The sequence below is a fragment of the Procambarus clarkii genome, chromosome 25, assembly GCF_040958095.1.
Source record: "Procambarus clarkii isolate CNS0578487 chromosome 25, FALCON_Pclarkii_2.0, whole genome shotgun sequence".
In the NCBI taxonomy this organism is placed as follows: Eukaryota; Metazoa; Arthropoda; class Malacostraca; order Decapoda; family Cambaridae; genus Procambarus; species Procambarus clarkii.
The window spans coordinates 12488814-12513725 of NC_091174.1; the positions used below are offsets into that span (position 1 = coordinate 12488814).

General features: G+C 38.3%; 1 protein-coding gene across 7 annotated transcripts in view; it reads right to left on the bottom strand.

Annotated features, from left to right (window-relative positions):
* The window catches only part of shi (dynamin-1 shibire), a 157729-nt gene that overhangs the window by 87487 nt on the left and 45330 nt on the right, over positions 1–24912 (bottom strand). For all 7 annotated transcript variants that reach the window (XM_069331312.1, XM_069331314.1, XM_045739707.2 and 4 more), the window contains exons 6-8: positions 20178–20449; positions 18140–18485; positions 13147–13304 (exon numbers count right to left, since the gene is read on the bottom strand). In XM_069331312.1, the coding sequence (XP_069187413.1) occupies positions 13147–13304; positions 18140–18485; positions 20178–20449 (776 nt within the window). The remainder of the gene's footprint in view (positions 1–13146; positions 13305–18139; positions 18486–20177; positions 20450–24912) is intronic.

Here is a 24912-nt window from a genome sequence, read left to right on the forward strand (position 1 = left end):
TCTATCAAAGGCTGATCAGGGTCCAAACCTAACGGCTAGAAAAGGGGCAGAACGGTAGAAACAAGAACAGTCTACAAACCCACACCCTGCCCAACAGAAAATAAAAGTAAAGTTGGAGTAAAAGTTGAGACTCCAGCACAAGCACTCCAGCAACCTCAAAGTCACCCGGGGCTGCCTCATCACCAGAAAGCAACAGCGCTGCAGCCGAAGCAAACGCAAGAAAACGTGAAAGTAACACAGATCGAGTCTCATATCTCACCAACCAAGACTTCCCCCAGTTCACCAGGAACCTGAATCTGGCAAGCTGAGAAAGAACCAGAGCGCTAACAGACATGTGGACTGATTGGGGGCTCTCACCAGCTAGTTGTCAAAGTAAGGCAGAACACAAAGTAACCCCCAACAAGGTGAGGTTTATGAGGATGCTCATCAGATACTGTATACTGTAATATAGTAAGCCAACACAGCATGGGCAATGCAACAGTGAAAGCCGACCTTTGCATCCTGTGTGGACAAGGATGCAAAACACTAGCGAGCCCCAAGCAACCAATGCTCAGTCCCAACCTGGGGCCTAGACAGAGGGGTAACAAGATTCTTAACTCACCCAAGGTGAGGCCCCAACCTAGTGGTCTGGCCTCTAACACAGCAAGCTACTGAACACACCAGAGTAGAGAAGTTGGTCAGTAAAGGAGCAATACTAGAGCACACCGAGAATGGAACACTGAATACATGCAACTAAGCGCACCACAATCCAGGTCCACACAGCACTAAGTCAGACAAAAACACGCTTGTGTAGGAAAACCAAAATGAAAATAAATAAGAAATAGTATTAGGTCAAAGTCCAAGGATGGCCAGCACTCAGCTGAGAAGTGGAATCCTCCATAGCATGCTGACAACCCAGGAGCCCTACAGTGGACATCCATTACTGTCTGCATCAACAATAGAACATGTTTATTAGTCCAGTGAGCATCAAACACTGAGCCCCAGCACTACTAACTCATTAACACTAACCTCCAAGTTGGGGGGTTAGTGTTATTGAACTCACGCATGTTTTGAGACTCGCTCATCTTCACATTGTTGGGGTAGTTCATTTGACAGCTTTGAGGCTTCTGTCTCTTTGAACCCAGCAGTGGTCTGTTTGGTTCTCTGACTTTCTGGATGCTTTGTCAGTGGGAAAGACAGTGTCACCTGCTATGTACCTCTGAGAGGCGGCTCAGGTTCTGGCTCCTGATGGCCAAGCATAATTCCAAGGATGATGTGACCTAGTAGTTGGGAAGCCATCTCAGTTTCAGGGAGCTGCAAGGGGCTTCCCAAAGAAAATTGTCTTTAAAACACCATTGTCCTAGCCAATAATTCTTAATTTAGAACTCCAGACATCATGAAGACATGAATAATTGTATGGTGTGCCTATGATACAATGCTGTCTCATATTTAAAGCACTTTAATGTTGTTCCAAAGCCTAAATAAAAAATGCAGCAAGCTGCATATATAATACTGGAAGCAAATAGAGTGTATACCATAATTAGAGTACCGTATTTTGCTCTTTTCTAATGTGTGTAATTATTTAAGTGTACGAGAATTTGCCGGCGATTAAAATATCTCATTTACATGCCAGTGAACCCGGGTGGTATGGGGAATTCACGAGGGGTAGGGAAGTACACGAGTGGTTAAGTGTAGTTGCAGGATGAGTCTTGCTTTTGGTATCCCCTCTTTCCTCTTCCCTATAAATGTTGTCATATGACATGATGCTATGACAGCACTAAGCAATTATTTCAAAGTTTAACACCAAAACCTAAAAGTTTAGCTAATATTTCACTCTTGGTAAAGGCAACCTACATTTTGGTTTCACACGTCTAGTCCATTATTATTATAATAATAACTAATAATATATATATTGATTGTTTTATTGCAGTATTATTATTATGGTGGGATTTAGGTCTTGGCCCAATACCTGAATACATTTTGCTATTCACTGCAATGTTTTCCCAAAAACACAACATTGCCAAGTCCATTCACTCGCAAGGGAAGCGTACTATCCATTACACGCTCTGTCAGATTACGTCTACTGTCTCTTTAATCTATAGGAACTATACATTATATATATGCATATATACACATACATGTATACACATACATGTATACACACACATGTACACACATTATATGTATATATATTTATATATACTGTATACATGCAATTACAATTGGATTGACCATACCCTTGAGTTCTGTACTGCAATTTTTCAGACCATTATACTTAAGTAACCAGGTTCTGCATATACTTTACAATTTAAAAATTATTCTACATAACTATGAATAAGCTGTTAAAACAAATATAACAAAGCTTCATTAAGTAACTGGCACAGCCAACTACTGTATACTTAATTTTAACATTAATACAACTTCATACAACAATACAAGTCTCGTTAAATCAACTGCTTATGGTTGTATTCATGCACATGCTTAATACTTTATAATTAACATTATCTTACTTCACATATGCATCACTATTAAGTAAAAAAATTCAAGTATTTTAGTACAATAATACTGAATTTCACAAGATTATACAAACATATTAATGAAACCAAATTATTATTACAGTACTAGTATTATTGATGAAACTATATACCAGAATTTGTCTCCTTGTATGTAAAAATACAGCTATGAATAAACAAAGGCATCATCCTGTGCATGAGCTATCCAGTTGACCCCAAGGTAAAATCCACCATGTCCTCAGGATCAGGATCATGACACACTGGTGGATTACATTCTCAGTATCAGCCACACGTAACTTTGCAAACTGCCCCTTAAATGTCATGAAAATGTTAGGTCACTGTAGAAAAACTCAATCCAGCACAGAATGACTAACGGAAGACCTTGAGTTTAAGGTGTTAAGACCCATTTAAGAGTTCTCCCTTAGGATAAAAGAGAGCCCATCTAACTAGGTCCATACCCAACTGACAACCTAGTGGGACTTGATTGACACACTGCCATTTGTTGGTAGTTAGGGGTACTAGGTTGTTGAACATACCCAAGGGACAAAACAAGAGATGGACCACGAACACCAAAATGGTTCATGCTCAAAAAGGTGCCATTTGTTTACTCAGACCTGCATTTCTAAAATGCTTTTATTTGCATTTGGCTGCTTTTCATGGTAACAGGAAGAAATGGGATCAGAGAATTAAAAATATAAAGAGAATACACCAGAAATAGCATAAAGATGCCAGGCAATGGACAGAATGATCAGGAGATAAGAGGTGTAACAGTTCCCCAACACTGCTGCTCTCACATGTGATGTGCAGCAATTTTTGTTCCTTGAAGACAATTGGTTCTTCAGAAACCTCAGGTATGCTGGCTTTATAGGTAGAAATCTTATGAATATCATAAGATCAACAGTAAAATCAAGGGTTCTTATTAAAGAAAATCTGTATAGCTTTGGAGAAATGCAATAAAGTATGATATGGACGTTCAAACAAAGACAAAACCTGGACATCGCTAACCCTTTAACTCATAGTGAAAGTAAGAATAAAAAGGGGCTTTGGGCCAAGACCTTCCACAATTTGAATAGTGGAAGGACAGACATCAAAGTGATAACAAAATTCAAATTAGTTAACTTAAAAGAAAATTCAAAACTATATACAGTAAATCTAATATATCTGGAAAAATTTTCCTATCAGAAAAAGTGTGCATAACAGAAGCGCAAATTTTCCATATAATTTCAGGAATCATTAATTCTCTGATATTTTAACAAGTATTTTTACTCTTCTTTTCATATTAGTAGTAAACATCAGCAACTATTACCTAAATATCCTTTCTGAGAGAGCTCCCCTAATGGCTCCCCTGTAGACTGCCCCCGAGATTGCTCCAATCTTCCAGACATATCACTTGCACGGTTCATTTGACCTGCCATGACCAAAGCCAAAACCTGGCCCCATCACAGGAGATGCAGGGAGCAAAGGGCATTGTCATTTCACCAGGAAAGCATCCAGAAAGTCAGTGAAATTTTACAGACAACGGCTGGGTTCACAAGACTCGAAAAACACTAAACTGCCAAACTCCTCCCCGAGCAATCAAGAAAAAAAATAGCCAAAACCAGACCGTACTGCATGCTGCCACCAGGTAGCCAGGTGCTTGGCCTAGCATCAGCTAAGTTATAAAAGAAAGAGCTCTATGGGTGGTTCTAAATAGAAATTGTCACCCCAAGGACCAGGTAAAGAACATTTTGAGAATTTTATACTTTGCTTTCCAATTTTAGAATTGTTTTTAAATACATGCATGGTGAATTACTAAAGAAATTGTTCTCGACCTTTGTAAGACAAAAGTTGCAATATGTAACAGTTGTATGGTGCTCATATAAGCAGCACATCAACAAACTGGAAAAGGTGCAAACACAAGCAACTAAATGGTGCAGCAATTATATTTAGAGAAATATAATTGTTTCAAATTCTCAGAAGTTTCATGGTAGGCAATTAGATTGTGTAATTCCACATAACTTATCCTTAAGAATTTCACATTCCAAAAAGTTCAACACTAATCCTATTTGAGCTAATTACAATTAATATTTCTTCAAGGTGCAGGATCACTCAGAATGCCAAAAAGCAAACCTGCAAAGATATTGGTCAATTTGGCAAATCAGAAGAAGCGTGTAATATAAACCACGGAGAGCGGAAGCATTGTCAGTCTGACTAACTCCAAGAGTGGTTCAGTGACATGCGCTTTTAGAGATACTGTACTGCAAATCCTCAAACACCATCGACATTCTCCAGCAACAATATAACACTCATCGAGCCTAGATGCTGCAGCCTCACCAAACAGACAGCCAGATTCTGGCCGTACTCAAGCTTCCAGCTCTCATCCCACATTCTCGCTCCATGCTCTTGCCCCACATTCAAGCTCCACACACTCCCCACAATCAAGCTCCACATTCGAGCACTCTACCCTTGGCCTCGCTCAAGCTCTATGCTCCAGGCCTCGTCTGAGGTATCACACAGGGAGCAATGGCCGATGAACACTTTACATTTAAAGTACACATGTCATAATTGCCATCAACCAGGAAAGGACCCAGAAAGGCAGACGAATCAAAACAGACCACTGTCTGGTTAACCTGTGCAATCTACATCCCAAAAGATCAAAGTAACTCCCCTAGAAAGAAACCAAACAAGCAACCCTTCATGCGAGTAGCACTTCTGCTTGTTACCGCTACCCCCTCCCCCTTTCCCAGGGAAATCAGCCCACTTCAGTTCTTAAATTGATGTGTTAGTGGTCTAGCACCATGGCCAGTCACCTCTGGCCTCAAGTTCCTGTTCTGTGCTTTTTTTTGCCCTGAGTGGCTGTTCCAGCTGTGGTGTGTGGTGTCTAGGTGTCTTAGTGTACAGAAGCCGCATGCACCTAGGGTGACTAACTCCAGTAGTAAATAGGTACCTGGGAGTTAGACAGCTGCTACGGGCTGCTTCCTGGGGGTGGAGGCCTGGTCGAAGACTGGGCCGCGGGGACACTAAGCCCCAAAATCATCTCAAGGTCTCAAGATAACCTGACCTTCCCTAGGTGCTCCGTGAGTACTACCCTTGCATGTCAGGGTTATTTTCCCTGGGGCGTTTGGGAATCACTCCCCGTTTGAGGACTTCATCGCTTGATGTTGTCTTCCTCCTTGGGGAATGTCGGGGGTCTAGGTCTTTCTGACTTACCCCAGGTAGGGAAGTGTTATTGGCTGGGTGGGGCACTGTGGCTGGCACAGCTAGCTTTTCTTCAACGCAGAGACTGATGTTTCTCTGCCAGTTTGTTTGTAGTGTGTCTTCGAGGGATTTTGTTTTGGTTTTCTTTTCATTCTCTGGCATTCTCACCTTGTTTAGACAGAGGTGGTCTGTATAGCTTCTAATTAGGCAAGCCTAGGTTGTGTTGGTAGTCCTCCTCTGTTGCCCCCCCCCCAAGGTTTCATAGCTGTTACTGGTGGTCAGTTTGCCTGCTACCTGACAGGGTTCTCCTGGCTTAGCTGGCCCGTGTCTGGGCTTCCCATAGGGCTAATTCATCCTATGGCCCCTGGAAAACCCCCGTGGGCTCAGTTGTACAATTGCTACGTCTCCAGAGCACTCTCTCTTGCCTTGTGCGAAGTCAAAGGTTGCTCGTTGCCTCTGCCTCAGGGAAATGATCATATGTACTGTCTACATCATGCTGCCTTTTGGGTAAGGAACACCACCGACCCAGAGTCTTGCGGGCCTTGTTCCCCGCTTGTACTTCACGTACTTCATTCCTTGTCTGTTGATCACAGGGATCAGGCCTGGAAAGTGTGCACAGCAATCTCTACCTATTGACTACCTGTTAAAGATTCAAGAATTATCATCTCTGTGGTTGCTGGTCTGATCAACCAGGCTGTTAGATGCAATTTTGCTCGCTTTCTGACATACAAGTCACAGCCTGGTTGATCAGGTGTCTTGTTGAAGGTGTTTGTTCAAGCTCTGTTGAATCGAGGTTCCACTGTATATTCATTGAGGAGGCAACAGATCTAGTGGTCATCAATCACAATATATCAGGTACTGCTGCCTATTTGAGTGTAGGAAATTACAACAGTATCACAAAAATTAAGTGTAAGGAGGATAGGGAGGAACCATAGAGCAGTGTTACCAGTCTGCATATACGGAATTTTTTCTTTTTGCAATGGTAAAATAATGATGAATATATGCAATTTGATGAAAATTTTGGTAATGAGTCCTTCCTTAGGTTCAATGAGGAATAAGTGGTGGTAAAGATAACAGTGTACTTGCTGGTGTTCATAGCTATTGCAACAAGGGCAGAAATGCAGTGAGTGGCATGCTTCCTCAGGTGGCAGTGGTGTAAGCTGCCTGGAGTCACGTCTTCACTCTCACAAGAGACAACACTTAATACTTAAAGTGTTGGCTAATTACTTCATTTGAAAGTACAAAATGTAGCTAATAAGCTAGGCATTATGTTTTATAAAATAATAATTTAGTAATTTAAAAAAGCACCATCTCCAAAAAATAAAAGGACTCGACTGCACAAGAATTTAGATCACTAATCGAGGGTTCCAAAAAAATTGACTCCAGTAAGCACTACCTTCATTAACCTTTTTTGCAATCAGCTTGGTTTCACTATATAAAAAAAAATCCTAAAAATTATCACAAGAGGGCATAAATCAACCAAAAAATAATGCAGTATGACATACAAGGTATTTACATTTCAAATTAAAAGCAAGTTTGTTGAAGCTTTGATGAGTTACCCCTCAAAATTAAAATCCATGCTACAAAATTGGAAAATAGCAGTCATGTTACTGTACCCAAAAACTGAGTTATATACTGCATAACTTCAAAGTCTGTCTTTTAATCTACAATGAATTGAGGCATTGCCTATTATCATTCAAAGCTACTACACATATTGCAGCTACTACTTTTGATCACATTACATACAGAGCCATTTAATCCAAAATTTAATTTTAGAGAAGGAAATATGATTACTTTAAATATTTTCAAATCAATATTTAAAACAACACAAATTTCAGCATTGCTTTGGTTAAGAATAGAAGCAAACCCTCCTGGCTATCAGATTTTGAGCCAAATCTTTAAACAACTTCAATCACATGGTTGCCAACAGTACATCTACACTGCAAACACTACAATGGACTCTTGCTCAAACAGAAGCAGGATGGAATTGGAGGATTCCATCCCAGTATAAAATGATCTTAAAAATCATTGTTGTCCATTCAAAGAAAAGCAGAGAGAGACTTTTAAAGAGTGAACATGAATTCACAAGACAAATTCAGTAATCAAATACTGAAAATTAAATCTGAATAAATATGAGAAGCACTTGTCTGAGTAGATCATTCAGTTGTCCCTTGGCATGAGATCCACTGACATCCTTAGACAATCATTACAGTCTGGTAATTATATCTCAGAACTGGCACCACAGATACCTTTTCAAATGATTCCTGCATGATCATAAAATCTGCTAGTTTTCCATAAACTTAATCCAGATAGGAATCAATCCAGATATACCTCAGTACTGGGTTCCCAGGACCAAGTACTGGGTTTTGCTTCATATGAGCATGTGCTGCATTTTAATACTAACGTGTTCCCAGGTGTATACCAGACTGGGCAGCTGGTCATTTCCCAATTTATTGTGATGGCCGAGTGTCATAGTTGTTTTTAAATGTTCACCAGACCCTAACCGTAAATGACTGCTGTTACATCCTGTGTGCATTGTTTACAGTTTATTTGGAACTAACAGAGAGATCAACTTGTGGTCAATCCTGGTGGCCTCATGCTTGAGGCAAAGACTGGTTTAAATTGTTGCTTTCTTTCTAATGTAGAATGTATCAATAGAAGAAACTATGCAATTATGTTGGTGCCAATATTGTAAATACAATACTGTGTACAGTCCTGAATAACAATTATCCCTTTCCAGCTTATAATGTGAATAGATCTTCTGTAGGTATAATGCCAGTCGATTGAGGTTAGTGATCGCTACCTGCAGTAGCATTCAGTAATCTACATTCAGTATCAAGCAGTATTAAGTTTTCTAAACTGTATTTAGTACACCAATTCTTATGTTTCATATGGATATTTTGTAATAATTTAATTGTATTTCTTCCTAATTTATGCTATGGACTGCTTTTACAGCTTGGTACACTCTACCATTTGCATTATGGTGACAAGACCACCATCTCTCCACACCACTCAAAGATGCTCTTGCTCTATATTATGCAATCTTAACTTGCTTTGTAATGTTCAAGAGAGCAATACTATAGTATGTTATTTTGGTGCTAAAATTATTTATAACAGCTATTTACTGTTGAATAAATTATAAATATATCCTATGCAAGTGTAACTAGGTATGTACAAGACCAGTACCTTGAGGGACCCTTATTCAACTAGCTATACATTTCCTACCCGACCAAAACAAGCAATACTAAATTTGAGTAATATTTTGTATTAATTCTTGTGCTAATTTCATTTAGTTTCCTTATCTATGCTGGGATTTCTTGGATTTTTTTATTTAGAACAAATATCAATTGTATAAATGCAATTACCATCAGTATCAGCATAATTGATATTATTGGCAAAGTACGAGGTAAATGACACACAGTAATGGTGTATCAGAGGCCATCCTTCCTCCAGCAGCCCATCTTCATAAACAAAGGCCAAATTCCATTCCATGCACCCACCAAACCTCCCCCATTTATGAATGAAAAACAGTTTACACAACTCAGAACTGATGACGTCCGAACACTTCCAGAACAAGTACTTCACTGACAACTTTTGTTCGAACCACAACACTGTAAATGCTTCACCCACATACTATAAATACAAATAATTGCCAACGGAACCTAAACACCTAACCTAACCAATACCTAAATATGCACAATACATTAATATAAAATATTAATTTATATTTGAAAAAAATCTTTTTTTTTTTTGAATGAACAGCATGTTAAAATTGATAAATGCATCTTTGGGGTTAACCGCTGGATGGAATAGACTTGGTCTGAGGACGGGTTGTCGCCAGACACTGCCTCTACCTACAGATACCACCGTCTTGCTTACAGTCTCACTTTTTGAACCCCCTTTCTTAAAAAATTCTTTTATTTATTTTTTTTTGGTTTCTGGACCTTCCATTTCCCCCACCCTCTCAATCGCAATTGACAAGCAATACCTAGATTACCGAGCAGCTGACTGCAATGCAACCGACTTATACTAGACTCATCCACCGAGTGGTGACTAGCAGGTGACCCGAGAATTGTCTGGTTCATAAATTGTTTGCAGGTCTAACTCAAAATTTAGCTACAGATGTTTCTGAATGACTGGTATCTGTGTGTGATACATGTGTTGTCTCCCCCCTTACACCCACTAGCACCCCCTACTGAAGTAAGAAACTGCAATGGGAATACAATAAACTAATTCGTTGGGAGGTAGCTTGGTGTTAGGTCTACACCCCTATGTGCTGGCCATCAAACCAACCAATAACACTTAACCAACACAAGCCGATACTTGCATTTATTAATTTATGTCTTTATCGGAGCTTTGGTAGTAAAGGTTGATGGCATTTTTGTGAATGAGATGATTTACATCTTTCAATCTGAGGGTTCATAGTACAGTACAATATTGTGAGATGTTTTTGTAAAAAAATAAAATAAAATTTTCACGTGCAGGAGGATACATCCAGTTATCAAGACAATTCAGATTTTCTACCAACTGCATGTCACAACCAATTCAGAAAGCGACACATCTCAGAATATATAACATGTGACACATTGACTTGATTAAGGACATTAATTAATATTTTTACTTTCCTCTGAAGACATGAGATGTTGATTTGTTTAAATTACAAGGTTCATTTTTCTTTTATGAATAATTTTTCAGGGCAACAGTTTTTGTCCTGATTTTATAAATTTTACGTGAGGACCTGTGACCCAATTATCCGGACAAATTTAAAATCTAATACCTGACAAAAATTAATATCATTGGAACTTGGTCAGAGGCTATCGGAGTTTCAGGTCTCTCCCCACATCAATACTGTTTAATTTGCAACTCTTCCCAGGCCATCGGTGCCAAAAATATATCTACGGCACCCTTTAAGTTGGCACAATGCAGTTTTGTCAATCTATATACAGTATTGCTTTGCTTTGGTTAATAAATACAGAAAAAATGTATTGGATGTAACCAATACAGGAGCCCAATGATCTTCAAAACATATTGCTGTATGAAGAGTCTTCGGTGTATTTTTATAAATAAGGATGTGCAAGTTAATAAAAGTAAACAATAAAACCAAGAATATGTAATGCAAGATCTAATGCAAGCTGACTTGAGGGCAATAGAACAGTCCCACGACTAAATCTCAGGGACCTGCAATTGTTGTAATAAACTAAATAGGAGAATATCAAAGCTAGTGAACAGCCATTATTGAGAGAACTGGCAGAGAATACATCTAGAAACTTTGTATATAACAATGAACACACACAAGTAGTATCCACAAATAGTAGACCATCATTCCACAATAGTCTACTACTATTTCACAAGTTTCTGTAAGGACTTACAGTTACTTAACTGAAGTGTTTTAGTCTGCCTGTTTGACAGATCTAATCATCCAGTCAGGAAATATGAGAGGTGTGCCTAGTCAGGGAACCCTATTTACATATTGGTGCTGCCATCTGATGGCAATTGAGTGTAGCACCCAACTGAGCCAACTAGCAATTTGCAAGAGTGCTGCTTGGCAATCCTTCTGATGGCAAAAAATGCTTAAATCTATGTGAATGAGCCTTCTCTATTCATTACAAGACAGATCAAGTATTCTCTAATATATTCCTTGCATCAGTATGACCCAACAGTGATGTTAGGAAACATTCCTGTCTAATAAACACAAAATATAACCAAATGTTTGTTTATGCTGTTGTAGAGTTGTTACGTTACAGCAATGGAAAAAAATTACCATACTAACATGTTTGCAAGGGCTACCCCAGTGAATGTCTAGATTTATGAGTGAACACAACAATGCTGTCTGGGAGGACCAGCAGGATCTTCCCTATTGAAGCAATTGAAAGGTATGTCTGAAACAAAATAAACTATTTAGTAAAAATATTTCAATAATTTGATATCAAATTTGTACAAATTATGTTTATTATTTGCATTAGTATAAATGCATATTTTTGGGGGGCCAAACACTAGCAAGAGACCAGAAGCACAAAAGATTCTGAACCATCACTTGGGGAGCAATCCACTGAACAGTTTAGGAAAATGCATATGGACAGATTCAATAGTCATCCCAAATGTATTAGAGCAATGATTGGGATGTGTTATCTTAATCAGGGATTAACAGAAATTTTTAAGGTTTTATATTAAACTATGATAAATTTAGAGTATTGACTGTCTGCAAACAACTGTAGCCTAACACTTTTTTAATCAAGATATACTCCTTACTTCAATAACCTACAATTCAAGTAATATTACATTATTGTCCTTACTTAGCTTCTTTTGCTTCTGCCATAGAGGCCTTTATTCAATTGTTGTAATATGAGCTTCTGCTTTATGTTTGATCTTTATAATTCTCAAAGAAAACAGGGACACAATTATTAAAAGCAGAAAGGACTTTTAAATGTGGTTAGCATTGTAAATGTGTGACCATGTCTGTGGTTGGAGAAAAAAATATTAAATCCTTTAAATTTTCAATTTTTAGCTACGAATGTTGCTAGTCCAAATGATATTAATATACTGTACAGACAAGACAAAAATTACACCATCACAATTGCAATCTGTATTTCACAAATACTGTATTATCCTAAACCCTTCGTCCATTCTCTTCCCTGAAACACAAAGCATCTACAGACAACAAAAACTGTTACGATTCAGATTCAAGATTTTGAGAGGAAAGGGAGAATGGGGTGAACAGCATTTTCTTATTGTTCACTGCTTTAAATTTCTGGATTTCCATTCCCAATTCTTTTTCCCCCCATACCTGTATTATTATCTTTCTGGCTGCTTCCCTTATTATGTACCTAAATATAATGCTAAGTCAATCTTGCACTCTCCAACAGTGTGTGTTCATAATACTGTTCAAGCAAGTGGCAATTGCTTTATGCATGTAATAGCTTGAGCAGATAGAGCACTTCAGCAAATGTTTCAAGAACTGTTTAAAATTTATCACTTGAGGATATGTAAAGTACCTGAACAGGACGTTACACAAAACCCCCACATTAGAAAAAGGAAGCTCACAAAGAGAAAATGTCATCGGAGGATAGACAGATTGTCCACAATTTTACAAAGCAAAAAATGAGAAAAGGAAACATGTGATTTGTTATGGATAAGATATTGAAGATTGTCTAACTTTCTTTCATACATACATATTGAACTTGAAAACTTCTATGCATACCGAAATTAAATAAAAACCCATGCTTAATGTTTATCATATCTGGAAACTATTTTTAAACACAATATAACCATATTTTCTTTAACACAAACATTCCAAATATCTAACACTTCTAACACTAGGGACATGATGTATGTCACATGTTCCTCGACTTCAATAAAAATATAAAAAAAAGTGTTCATTAATTTCAAACAAAACATACTGATGACAAGTAGTGCATAAATATAACTTAAAGATAATATTGAAGATATAACAGTACATGTAATAAACATTTATACTTACTTGGCAAAGCCAATGAAGTCTTCATGGTTTGTATTCATATAAGCTAATTCACACTCGTTCAGTAACAGAATATTTTCTTTAACTATCTGTTCTCTTTCCCTGATGTGTGTGGTAATTATCCTCTCCGTTTCCTCTTGAAGTCTTGGGTACCGAGACATCTGTTAATAATTCTTAAGTTATTGCTCAAATCACCAACAGAGGGACAAAAATGAAAAACTGAGTAAGTTATAAATGGAAATACTATAAATAATACCTACCACTATCTTCATGGTCTCCACTGTTGCTGTAACTAGTATGTAGCCTTCCAGGTTGGTTACTTCTAGACTCTGTATTTCCTCTGAGCTCCAATGATTTTTAACAGTAAATTTGCTTGGGAAAATAGGATATCCACTTTCATCTCAGAAAGATTATACTGTATACAGTATATTCTTTTTAATTTAAACCGATATAATAATGCCGTATTTCAGCTTAAATGTTCTATGTATTATACTGGGTCAAAGGCCGAGGACTTCAGCACACTCCCTACACACATGGGGCATAACTGGCCAACCTCTTGCAGTGTTTAATAGAGAACTTGACAAACACCTTCAAAGGTACCTGATCAACCAGGCTGTGATTCATGTGTCAGGCTGCGAGCAGCTTCATCAAATAACCTGATTGATCAGACCACCTACCAGGATACCTGGTTAGAGACAGCCGTGGGGACATTAGTCCTCAATCATTGACAGGTAAATGAGAGGTAATAATCAATCACCTCTGACACCCCGGATGCTCTGTTTAGCTTTGACTCCAGCAAGAATAAGAAATATTGCCAGTACAAAAATGGAATTCAATGGGAGGGGGAGGAGACCCCTCCCCCAATCATTTGAAATAAAAGATCCTCTGCAAAGGCACCAGAGCTTACGAAGGGACAAATGTGACCCAACGTTCCAACTCTGACTCCTCCAAGCCCTGGGAACTCTTCAGAAGACGGTACCAGCTGGAAGGACCCAGAACCCACAGCAGGATCAATAGACTCAACTGCATCCACACCCAAATTGGAAGAGGCAAACCCTGGATCTGCTAAAGCCACATCCCGAGCTAAATTGTGCCCCGACTCTGAAACCCTTAGATGCTTTGGTGTCAGAAGAAGCGGAAAGGGGAAAGAGAAGGGTGAACCATGCCTTCCAGGGAAGGAAGATAAGATGAGGATGGAACCACAGTTGAGTTAACAACACCTTCAAATATGAGTTTCTAAACACTAAGTGGAACAAATCCAGACATCTAAACAGGTACACAATGTAGACCGCTGCAACATACAAAATCTTAAATACAAAGTAGCCATTGCCAGATACCCTTGATCATCATATAGAGGATGACCAAAAAGAGCAAAGTGCGGGCAACAAGTCTCACACGACTTGGGGGGCCAAGGATGTCACTGATCTAGCAGGAAGTATGGTGGAGGTAGAAAAATGAATGCTGTCCAGTGGCACAGATGACAGACAACCCTCAAGTTCGTACAAAGTAACAGCGAGCTCAGCAGAGGTATCCATAGTACCACTGAACCCACAGAGATTTTCCAGGGCCTACAGGGTGAGTGTTCCTTGCAGGTATGCCCAGGCACTGGGAAGGCTACACTGGTAAACCCTATATAGTTGTGTAGGTACCCTTGAAATCTGACACCTGCGGAAAGGGCAAGAGACCAAAGTGGATTATCTGCACCAGACTCTAGATAAAACCTAACACAGGCAGGAATGGTTCAAATAAAACCCTGAAGTAGAATGAGACAATAAAAACTAAAAGCCCCTGACTGAGGAATGAAAACGAGGACCGCAAACTCTCAAGACACCAGACCGTGGAGAACAAGTAAACAAAGGAGAATTGTAGACCCAAGCAGGTACATAAAGCTGGAATTATTGCCTTGGCATGCCAGAAAGGTCGTGCAAACTACAGTGCACTTTACCAGCCAAAAACACCTCCAACCCAAAGAAAGAAAGACAGTCCAAGACAACTGGCTTACCTGAAGGGTGATCACCACCATCACTTCACCACAAGTAAAGAGACCCCTTTAGGGAGTGAACCCTGAACACTTCAGTGAAGAAAATCCTGACAGTGCAAGGACAGTATTTAATGAGTGCACAGAGAATGGAACCCTGAGTACATGCAGCTCCAAGCACACTAAACTCCTGGGTCACAATGCACAACCATGCACAGTTAAAGCTGCAAAGGCAAAACACCACTTAGCCAAAGACAGGAGACTGGAGCCATACCTTACCTCATCTTGATGGGGTTCTGGGAGTTGTTCTACTCCCCAAGCCTGGCATGACTTGTAAGAGCTTGCTTCAACAGGCAGTTGCTTGGGGCAGCCTGCAGGCCCACGTATCCATTACACCCCGGTTTGTCTGGTACTTCTTTAAGAAAACTATCAAGTTTTCTCTTAAAGACTTCCACTTTTGCTCGTCATATTTCTTATGGTCGTTGGGACGATGTTGAACAACCATGGACTTCTCATGCAGTGTTCTCTGTGCCTATGGCACCTTTATTCTTCACTGAATGGGGGAGTGAACTGAGAGAGTAACTAGACATGTACACATCAGAATAAGAAGTTGTGGAGGAGCAGCTGGCTGACTCAGTCTGCATTCCCCCCCCCCAACAAATGAGGGGGAAATAGATGGGGTGAAGTAGCTCAAGCTGGTTTCACAAATTTTCAATACTTGTAGTTAGTTTATATTGTTGGGGAGGGGGTTGTTTTGGCTGTTTTCAGGCTGTGGTCTTTTTTTCTAATCAAGCAGTGGTGTGTTTTGTTTCAAAAGACTTTCTGGGTACCTTCTCTTGGTGGTGGCAGACATGAATAAATTTACACAACGTGAGTACGCTTGTGACACCATGAGCGTAGCTCTCATCCTGTAACTACATTTAGGTAATTACACTTAGGTAATTACTAGATTTTTTATACTTGCCACTGCTCCCTGTGCCTCTCTGAGGGGGGCCAGGTTCTGACTCATGGTCCCCAGTAGGCCAAATAAAACTCCACAGCTGATGGCACCTAGTAGTCTGGCAATATATCAAATATACATAGTAGCTTCAGATGGCCACATGAGGCTCCTCCAAGGAAAATTCTAAGGTGTGCAAGAAGTAATAATCAAAAGAAGGCACAAAACCAGGAAGAAAATTTAGCATCCTCCCTGTTGTGGGATATTGAAAACTTCCTAAATATCACCAAGAATATCAATATTGTACAAGAGCCAAAAGACAAGGTGAGGAACATCAAAAGTATTGGATTTTCCTAGGATCAAATGAGGAGACAAAACTTCAAGACGACTGAGAAAACTTTGGTTGATTCGGCTAAGGGTGCATCATTTGTAGTATCTGTTGGTGTCAGTTCATCGTTATCAGTGTGCCACCAGCTTAGTTTTATTAGATGCTCTTTGGGTTGACCAGTCTCCCTGGTCCCATTCCAAGGCTTGCATCTCAGGTTTTCCACAGTATCATCCAGGCTAGAGAGCCTGTGGTCTATCCCTGGGAGCATGATGTTTGTAAATATGCAGCACTTATAGTGGTCTTTTCTAGAGTCTTGGGGACATTCAGGCTCGGTGGTTTTAGTGGACTAACAAGGTTATGGCAGCCAGGTATTTAGTCAATGTCCCTGTCCTTTTCAATTCTGTGTTGCCCTAGGTCATATTTCCAGGTTGTTAGCCTCTACTTTAACTTAGTACCTGCTGGCCCTCCTCCTCTCTGGTAAATCCATAAAAATTTTATGTGCTTATTTGGTTACAGGAAGCCACTAAGGGGCTTCCCCAGAAACCCAGAATTGAATGTAGAGCCCCAGTGGCTCCCTGTCTTTTCCCCATCTCCCATGTTCATCGGTTTGTTGCCCTGCACTATCTTCTCCAGAAGTGACTGGATAGCTGATGTTGAACTGAGCTCTGGGCCACCAGGCATTGGAATTTGGAACAAATTGGTTCTAGCAGTTTCATGTTTTTTCTTTTGTTTATTTTAATTGTCTTTGGAAATTATTTGGCAGTTTTGTGGCTTTGAGTCTTGTGTGCCCAGTAGTTGTATGCAAAGCTTTGCGGACTTTCTGGATGCTTTCCCAGTAAAATGGTAGAATGTCATTCACACACTGTGCCTCGTGTAAAGGGGGGCCCAGTTCTGACACGAGTCCCCAGAAGGCTAAATAGAACTCATGCAACTGAGGTGACTTGTAATATGAAACAATCTCAGAAAGACAGTATCAGAGAGCCACCAATGAACTCTCCCAGAACTGGGATTATATATATACAGTACAGTGGAAGCCCGTTATCTAGATTTTCCAATTACCTGAATATCAAAATTTCCAGTTCTCCAGTCTCATGTCAGATTAATGGGGGGGGCTAATCCTCAACATCTATCAAGTCTCTGTAGAAATCTGAAGCAGAGGGCACTTGTTTACACCAAATAAAAATGCAACTGGCTTCCTACATTTCTATTGGTGCATTCCTATTAAAACACCATTACAGGTCATGTCTTAAAATACAGTAAATGCCAAAATAAAAAACTAAATACAAATTTGACATTATATTCCATTGTCTCATTAGTTTAACTTGCTTTTCAAATATCCAGAGGTACCAATTGGTCTGAATAATCGAGATCACATTGCACCTGTATTGATGTTTTGCATACAAATTTTAGAAAGGAGTGAAATAATTCTTGTAATATATTTTCAGAAATGCCTTTTTTTTCTGGAAGAGTTACATACTGGTCCAACAAAATAAAACTCTAAAGAAAGTTTCTGAATTACTGGAGATCAAACATACAGGTTAAAAGATCAGCAGTACATTTCAGCTATAGAATTTAAAACAATGAGACTATGAAGAATAAGAAAACATGCATTTATATTTGAGCAAAGCACAAGCCCATTCATACATGTGAGCAAGTATGACCAGACTGACAAAGACAGTCTAAATGAGAGTTCATTAAAATAAAAGTAAAAACTGTACTGATAGTTACAAAAAACACTAAAATTCTACTTTACCTTAAGAGAGCAGTTTCGTACAACATTTGTGAGTTCTTGCACAACTAGGTCAACACATTTTATGCATGGTTCCTTTAGCCGACTAATTTGTCCTTTGACAATTGCATCAAATGCCATATCGGGAGTAAACAGGCCCACTCGAATACCATGAATATTTCTAATGGCAAAAGCTATTTCTCTACGAAGCTCCTTTTCATCAAACTCCATTCGAACAATCTCATATGGAAAACGCTCATGAAAGAGGCGATTAATCTTGGCACCACCTGAAAGCTCATTAGTGCTAATTTGGGCAGACCCTGATCCCTCAATTGCTCGTTCAAAGTCATTCTGCAACTGTTGAATCATTCTGAAAGAAAAAACAGGATTCAGATGAATTATGTGTATATGTGACATCTAGGCAATAACTCATATCATCAAGCAAGCTTATATGAATGGGGGAAGAGAGAGAGTGGGAATGTAATTACTCACTCACACAACTTTCTCACTTAACTTGTTCCAACCATCTACCACTGATTGCAAAAGAAAACTTTCTAATGTTTTTTTCTGTGCCTTTGTTTCCTTATACTGAAACCTCTTATTCTCAAGTTTTCCGATTCAAGGAATTCTTGTCAATTTGGGACATTTCTGTTGTTATTTTGTAAGTGGTGATCACACTTTTTTTTTTTCCTATCTTCTAGCTTTGGCATATTTACCACCTCTAGTCTCTACTCAACTTTTGTTTTTCAGTTCCAGAAGCCATTTTGAAGCATGCCTTTGCACCTTTTCCAGTTTATTGATGTGTTTCTTGAGATGAGGCTGCTGCATATTCCAATTTTGATCTCACATAAGTCATGAATAGCTTCTTCAGTATTTCACTATCCATATAATTAAAAGCAATTCTGCAGTGGGAAAGCAGCGCATATGCTCCTCGCACACTGATCTGTGTGTGTTAATCTGATGACAGTCTACTATCCAAAACCTCTCCTAGATCTTTTAGTTTTTTAATTCCTTCCAACAATTTTTTAAATTATGTGGTTTATTTTCTCCGATTCCACATTCCATAACGTTTTGAAACTACTGACAGTTTTGGCCTCCACCACCTTCTCATTTAGCTTGTCCCAACAAGTTAACAAGCCAACAATACAAGCGGGTCTACCCGTTTGTAAAAGTAAACTTCCAATTTTTTTCAACACCTTTGTTTCCTTAGCTTGAATCTGTGTCCTCTTGTTCGTGATGTTGCTGGTTTCAGGAATTCCTCTGTCAATTTGGTTGATTAATGTTAGTATTTTTTAAGTGGTGATCATATCACCTATTTATTACATATTCTAGTTTTGGCATGTTTAACCCCGCTAGTATCTCCTTGTAATTTTTGTTTTTCAGTTCCGGAAGCCATTTTGTAGCATGCCGTTGCACCTTTTCCAGTTTCTTTTTGTGCTTCTTGAGATTTGAGCCCCATACAACTGCTGCATATTCCAATTTTTCTCAAAAGTCATGAACAGTTTTTTTTTTAGTATTTCACCATCCACATAATTAAAAGCAAGTCTGAAGTCGGAAAGAAACACATATGCTCCTCTCACAATGTTCCTATGTTCCTCTGGCGACAGTTTACTATCCAAAACCACCCCTAGGTCCCATTCTTTATTAGTACTGTAATTCCTTTTCACATAATTTATAAGTAGTGTGTGGTCTATTTTCTCCAATTCCACATTCCATAACATGGCATTTATTCACACTGAATTCCATTTGTACACAAGCACATGTACACACATCATTTTTTATTATTATTATTATAATAATATATATATATATATATATATATATATATATATATATATATATATATATATATATATATATATATATATATATATATATATATATATATATATCCATATATCCATATCCAGAAGAGATGAACTTCACTGATGGGAAAATGTGATCATACACATATTGATAATGCAATTACAATAAATTATTTACTCTAACTTATGTCAAAAATAAATAAATAAATAAATAAATAAATATTATATATATACTGTACATATGAAAAGAAACATACTGCAACATGGCTTTTGTTTTGATAGATGGATCGTCAGGGCGAAAATGTTTATATTGTTCCACCTCCTTTTCCATAGTCAATAGTTGCTTTTGGAGTTTATCACGAAGACTTGGTAATGTTTCTCTTATGTGGTTTGTAAGTTGCTGGTTTAGTACACGCTGTAGATATGGAGTGCCCATGCGGTCTGCTACGTGGCGATATGCGGGATGACCAAGGAAAAATTTTCTTTCAGCTGCCATTGCAGCTTTTATGTCCTTCCTTCCTTCGATATCCTAAAAGAAAGTCCAGGGGACATTACAAATTATATAAAAAAAAACAATTTATTTATATGTGTATACACACACACACACACACACACATGAACTGTACATATGTTGTACCTAATAACCAAATATGCATAACAAGCCAAATTTTTGCAAAATATTACATTTTTACCAAAATTTTATTATGAAATGATAATGTTTACATTGTATTATATATGATTGCTATTTTATGTTGAGTCAAAACTAACAAATTTGATCAAACCAAACCTAATAATCTATCCAAACATGACATGTATGCAAACAAATATATACATACTGTACACACACAGATACACACACATATTTATATATACTGTATATATATATATACACACACACACACACTACCACTTAGGTAATTACACTTAGGTTGTAATTACTGCTTAGGTCATAATTACCACTTAGGTTGTAATTACACACACACACACACACTGGGACTAGGAAGAAATAAAGCAGTTGAACCCAATAGTGTTTTACCTTAGGTGCTGCGAGAATGTGCAACCGAGCTGAGCATTCCACTCCAATTAATATTCCAGACACCCTTGTGCACAGGAATCTTAGCAGATATATGGAAAAAGGTAAACATAGTACCAACCTATAAAAATGGTAGTCGAGAAGAACCTCTGAATTATTGATCCGTATTGTTAACAAGGATAGTAGTCAAAACACCACGAACATTAGTTAAGGTCAAATGGGTTGAAAACCCTAGAGAGTAATGACATAACAATGGACAGACAGTATGGTTGTCGAACAGGAAGATCCTGTGTAACAAATCAACTTAATTTTACGATAGAGCCACAGAGATAATTCAGGAAAGAGGTGGTTGGGTTGACTGTGTCTATATGGACCTAAAAAAATCTTTTGATAGTCTCACACAGAGGCTGTTCTGGAAATTGGAACATGTTGGAGGAGTGACAGCAAGACTTCTGATATGGATGAAAATTTTTGTCACAGTTCTTGCACCAGTAATGTTCATCGTCTACATAAATGATCTACCACAAGGAATACAGAATTATATGAACATGTTTGCAGATGATGTTAAGACACTGGGGTAAGATTGGAGATGCAGATGATTGTAATACCCTTTAAATTGATCTAGATAGAATAGGTGCTTGGAGCATCAAGTGGTAAATGGAATTCAATGTAAATATCTCAAGAAGCACAAAAGAAACTGGAAAATGTGCAAAGACATACTACAAAATGGCTTCCTGAACTGAAAAACAAGTGTTACAAGGAGAAACTAGAGGCATTAAACATGCCATAACTAGAGGATAGAAGAAAAAGAGGTGATATGCTCACAACTTACAAAATACTAACAGGAATCAACCAAATTAACGAAGAGGAATTCCTGAAACCAGCAACATTACCAACAAGAGGACACAGATTCAAGCTAAGGAAACAAAGGGGCTGAAAAAATATAAAATAGTTTTCTTTTGCAAACAGCTGTCGACGGTTGGAACAAGCTAAGTGGGAACGGAGTCCAAAACCATCAGTAGTTTCAAAGCGTTATACGACAAAGAGTACTGGGAAGGCAGGACACTGTGAGCGTAGCTCTCATCCTGTAACTACACTTAGGTACAGGAATTACTTACACACACACACACACACAGCAAAGTTGAGCAAAGCTCAACCTCCATAAACACAACTAGGTGAATACACACTTAGGGTAGAAATAGCCTAAGCTACTCTGTCCCTTTGAGATGTATTTTATTATGTCAATAAATGTACTTGTACTTTATGCCAATCAGTGAAGAAGAAATTCCCAAGTGATTAATCTTGCCAAAACTAGGGGCCAGATTCACGAAGCAGTTACGCAAACACTTACGAACCTGTACATCTTTTCACAATCTTTGGCGGCTTTGTTTACAATTATTAAATAGTTAATGAGCTCGGAAGCACCAGGAGGCTGTTTATAACAACAACAACAGTTGATTGGGAAGTTTCCATGCTTGTAAGCTGTGTAATAAATGTAACCAAAGCCATCAAAGATTGAGGAAAGATGTACACGTTCGATAGTACTTGCCTAACTGCTTCATGAATCTGGCCTTAGATTCACAATTGTAGGATAGTTGAAATCTTGAGTAATACACAACTACTATATCATGACTAGTATATATTGTATATAACTGATCAGTCTATATAGAAACTTTAAAATTCTATCTTTCATACATGAAAATTTTCCTCCTAGCTCCCACAAAGACCATTACAAGGAATCCAATACATTTTAAAATTAGAATGTTATTACTGTATAATAGAAGTTAATAAAGATGATTTCTTCTAGAAATTTTAGTAAAATTCTGGTGTGTTGTACATGATAAATTGTTCACCAAAGTTTTCAACTTCAAGAGCTTAAAACGAGCACACAATGAAAAGGAAGAGCACATGCACATAATCACTCCACCTTATAAAGAAATTAGAACAAGAAAAATGAAAAATAGAATATGATGGAATAATTCCCATAGGGCATAGCTGGCCTAGCTTAGATCTTGAAAATACATTTCAGTTGAAAGGGGTGTGTAGAAAACAGATTAGTGTGAACAGTACGTGAAAAGTAGTCGAGGCAGCAGTTTGTATTTAGTAAATTTTGGTATTTTTGAATATGGCAACTCTTGACACACACCAACATGCACTTAGCAGTAGGGTGGCAGACCAAGGAAATGTGGGGGTGCTACTTATGAGAATGAATGTGTCATTTGAAATAGATTTGACTTTTCCAGTATTGCTCTTATCATATCTGGCTTGATGTTTCCCAAACTCTCAAAATTGAATAACAGTGATGGTAATACCAAAGATGAAATAAAATACATTTTGATTATAGAGTATAAGGGCAATCGAGAAAGAGCTAGATGAACTGACATATCCCAATATGAACAGGATATTGTAGCAAGTACAATGGGAGTAAGAGAGTGTTGTAAGGTGTACAAAATTTATGAATTCAAGATGAAATGAATGCAGGCTGGTGCAGTGGTGGTTAGTTACAATGGTTATAATGGTGTTATCTATAGTGTTGGTTGTAGCACACTGTGCTTGCAAACGTAATGGGGGATCCATCTCTCAACTTTTAATCAACTGGTGTACTGTACAGGTTTCAAAACCAATTAATCACTATCATATCAACACTTGAAGCTGTTTATAAAGTTTACCTCCACCACTAATTCTTAGCACATTGGAAATGTCCACCACAGTGAAAATATTCTAACCTTCATGTTGGTCAACCTGGTACAGTACTTAGTTTCAAACTATTTCCCCTTATCTGTGAACCACTAATGCTAAACAATCTGCCAACTTTATCTCCCCTCATTTTTCTCTATTCCAGTGATATGTTAAATTCCTTAAGTCTATCGTCGTAATTCATTCCTCTCGATTCTGTAACTAACAAAATAAAGACTACATACATGACGGTAGCACATATTTCAAACTGATCTAACATATGTGGTATACATGGCCCTGAGTAACCTCCTGTTCAGGTACCCCCAGAGGATGCAGTTGTAATGGTGTTGATGTTTTAACCCAGATTGTGCTATATTCCAAGGTGGCCAAAAGTATCCCAATAATATACCATGACCTACAAGTGAGTAGACATTAGAATATCGCCTCTCCCCACTTCCTCCTCACAGTGGCAGGGGACATAAAGGGTGTCATAAGATAACCACTTACCAAGAAAAAAAAATGGGTGGAAGTGTTGCAAAAACTCAAAACACTGATAAATATTATCCATAAATGAAAACAAACTCTCAAAACAATCCCAAACAAAATACCACCCCAATGCTTCTCTCTCACCACCAGCAAGGGGCCTGGTGCTGGCCAGCCCTTCACTCACTAGCCTGGTGTCCATAAGTCTCTAGAAATTGTCATTATTTTGTCATGTGCCTGGATTTTCTATTATGATTCATTGTGGAGTTGTCAGTTCAATATGCTCTTAGTGAGTATTTGCCTATCTTAAGATTTTCTAACCCACTTTGGCTGTGGCTTCAGAGTATTATTCACTTAACAAGCAGTTCAGCTGATGTCATCAAGCAGAGTTAACTTCTCTAACAAGACAATTTCCCCTAGAATATATTCCTCTCGAGTCTTTCTTTATCTCAGGTACCTTGGGATTCTGTTGCCAAACAAGACCTGCAGAAGGGAGTGATGACATTAATTGTAGTTTTAGAATCTAGCTTGGGGTTATGTTGATATATTGGTGCTTAGCAAGTGACAATTAACATTATGAATTTTTTTTAATGGCATGACATATAGTCTGTAACATTAGCTTGGTCAGCTTTTGGTTATCTACTCAATAGGAAAGTGCAGGTTTATTTCAAGTCCCATGCAGTGTGAGAGTTTGCTATACTTAGTTAAGAACTAACTTTGTTATCATGTGCCATTAACCGAGATGCGCTTAGAGCGAGGTATTTGTTCTCATGTTGTTCTTATAATGATGGCTAGCCGAA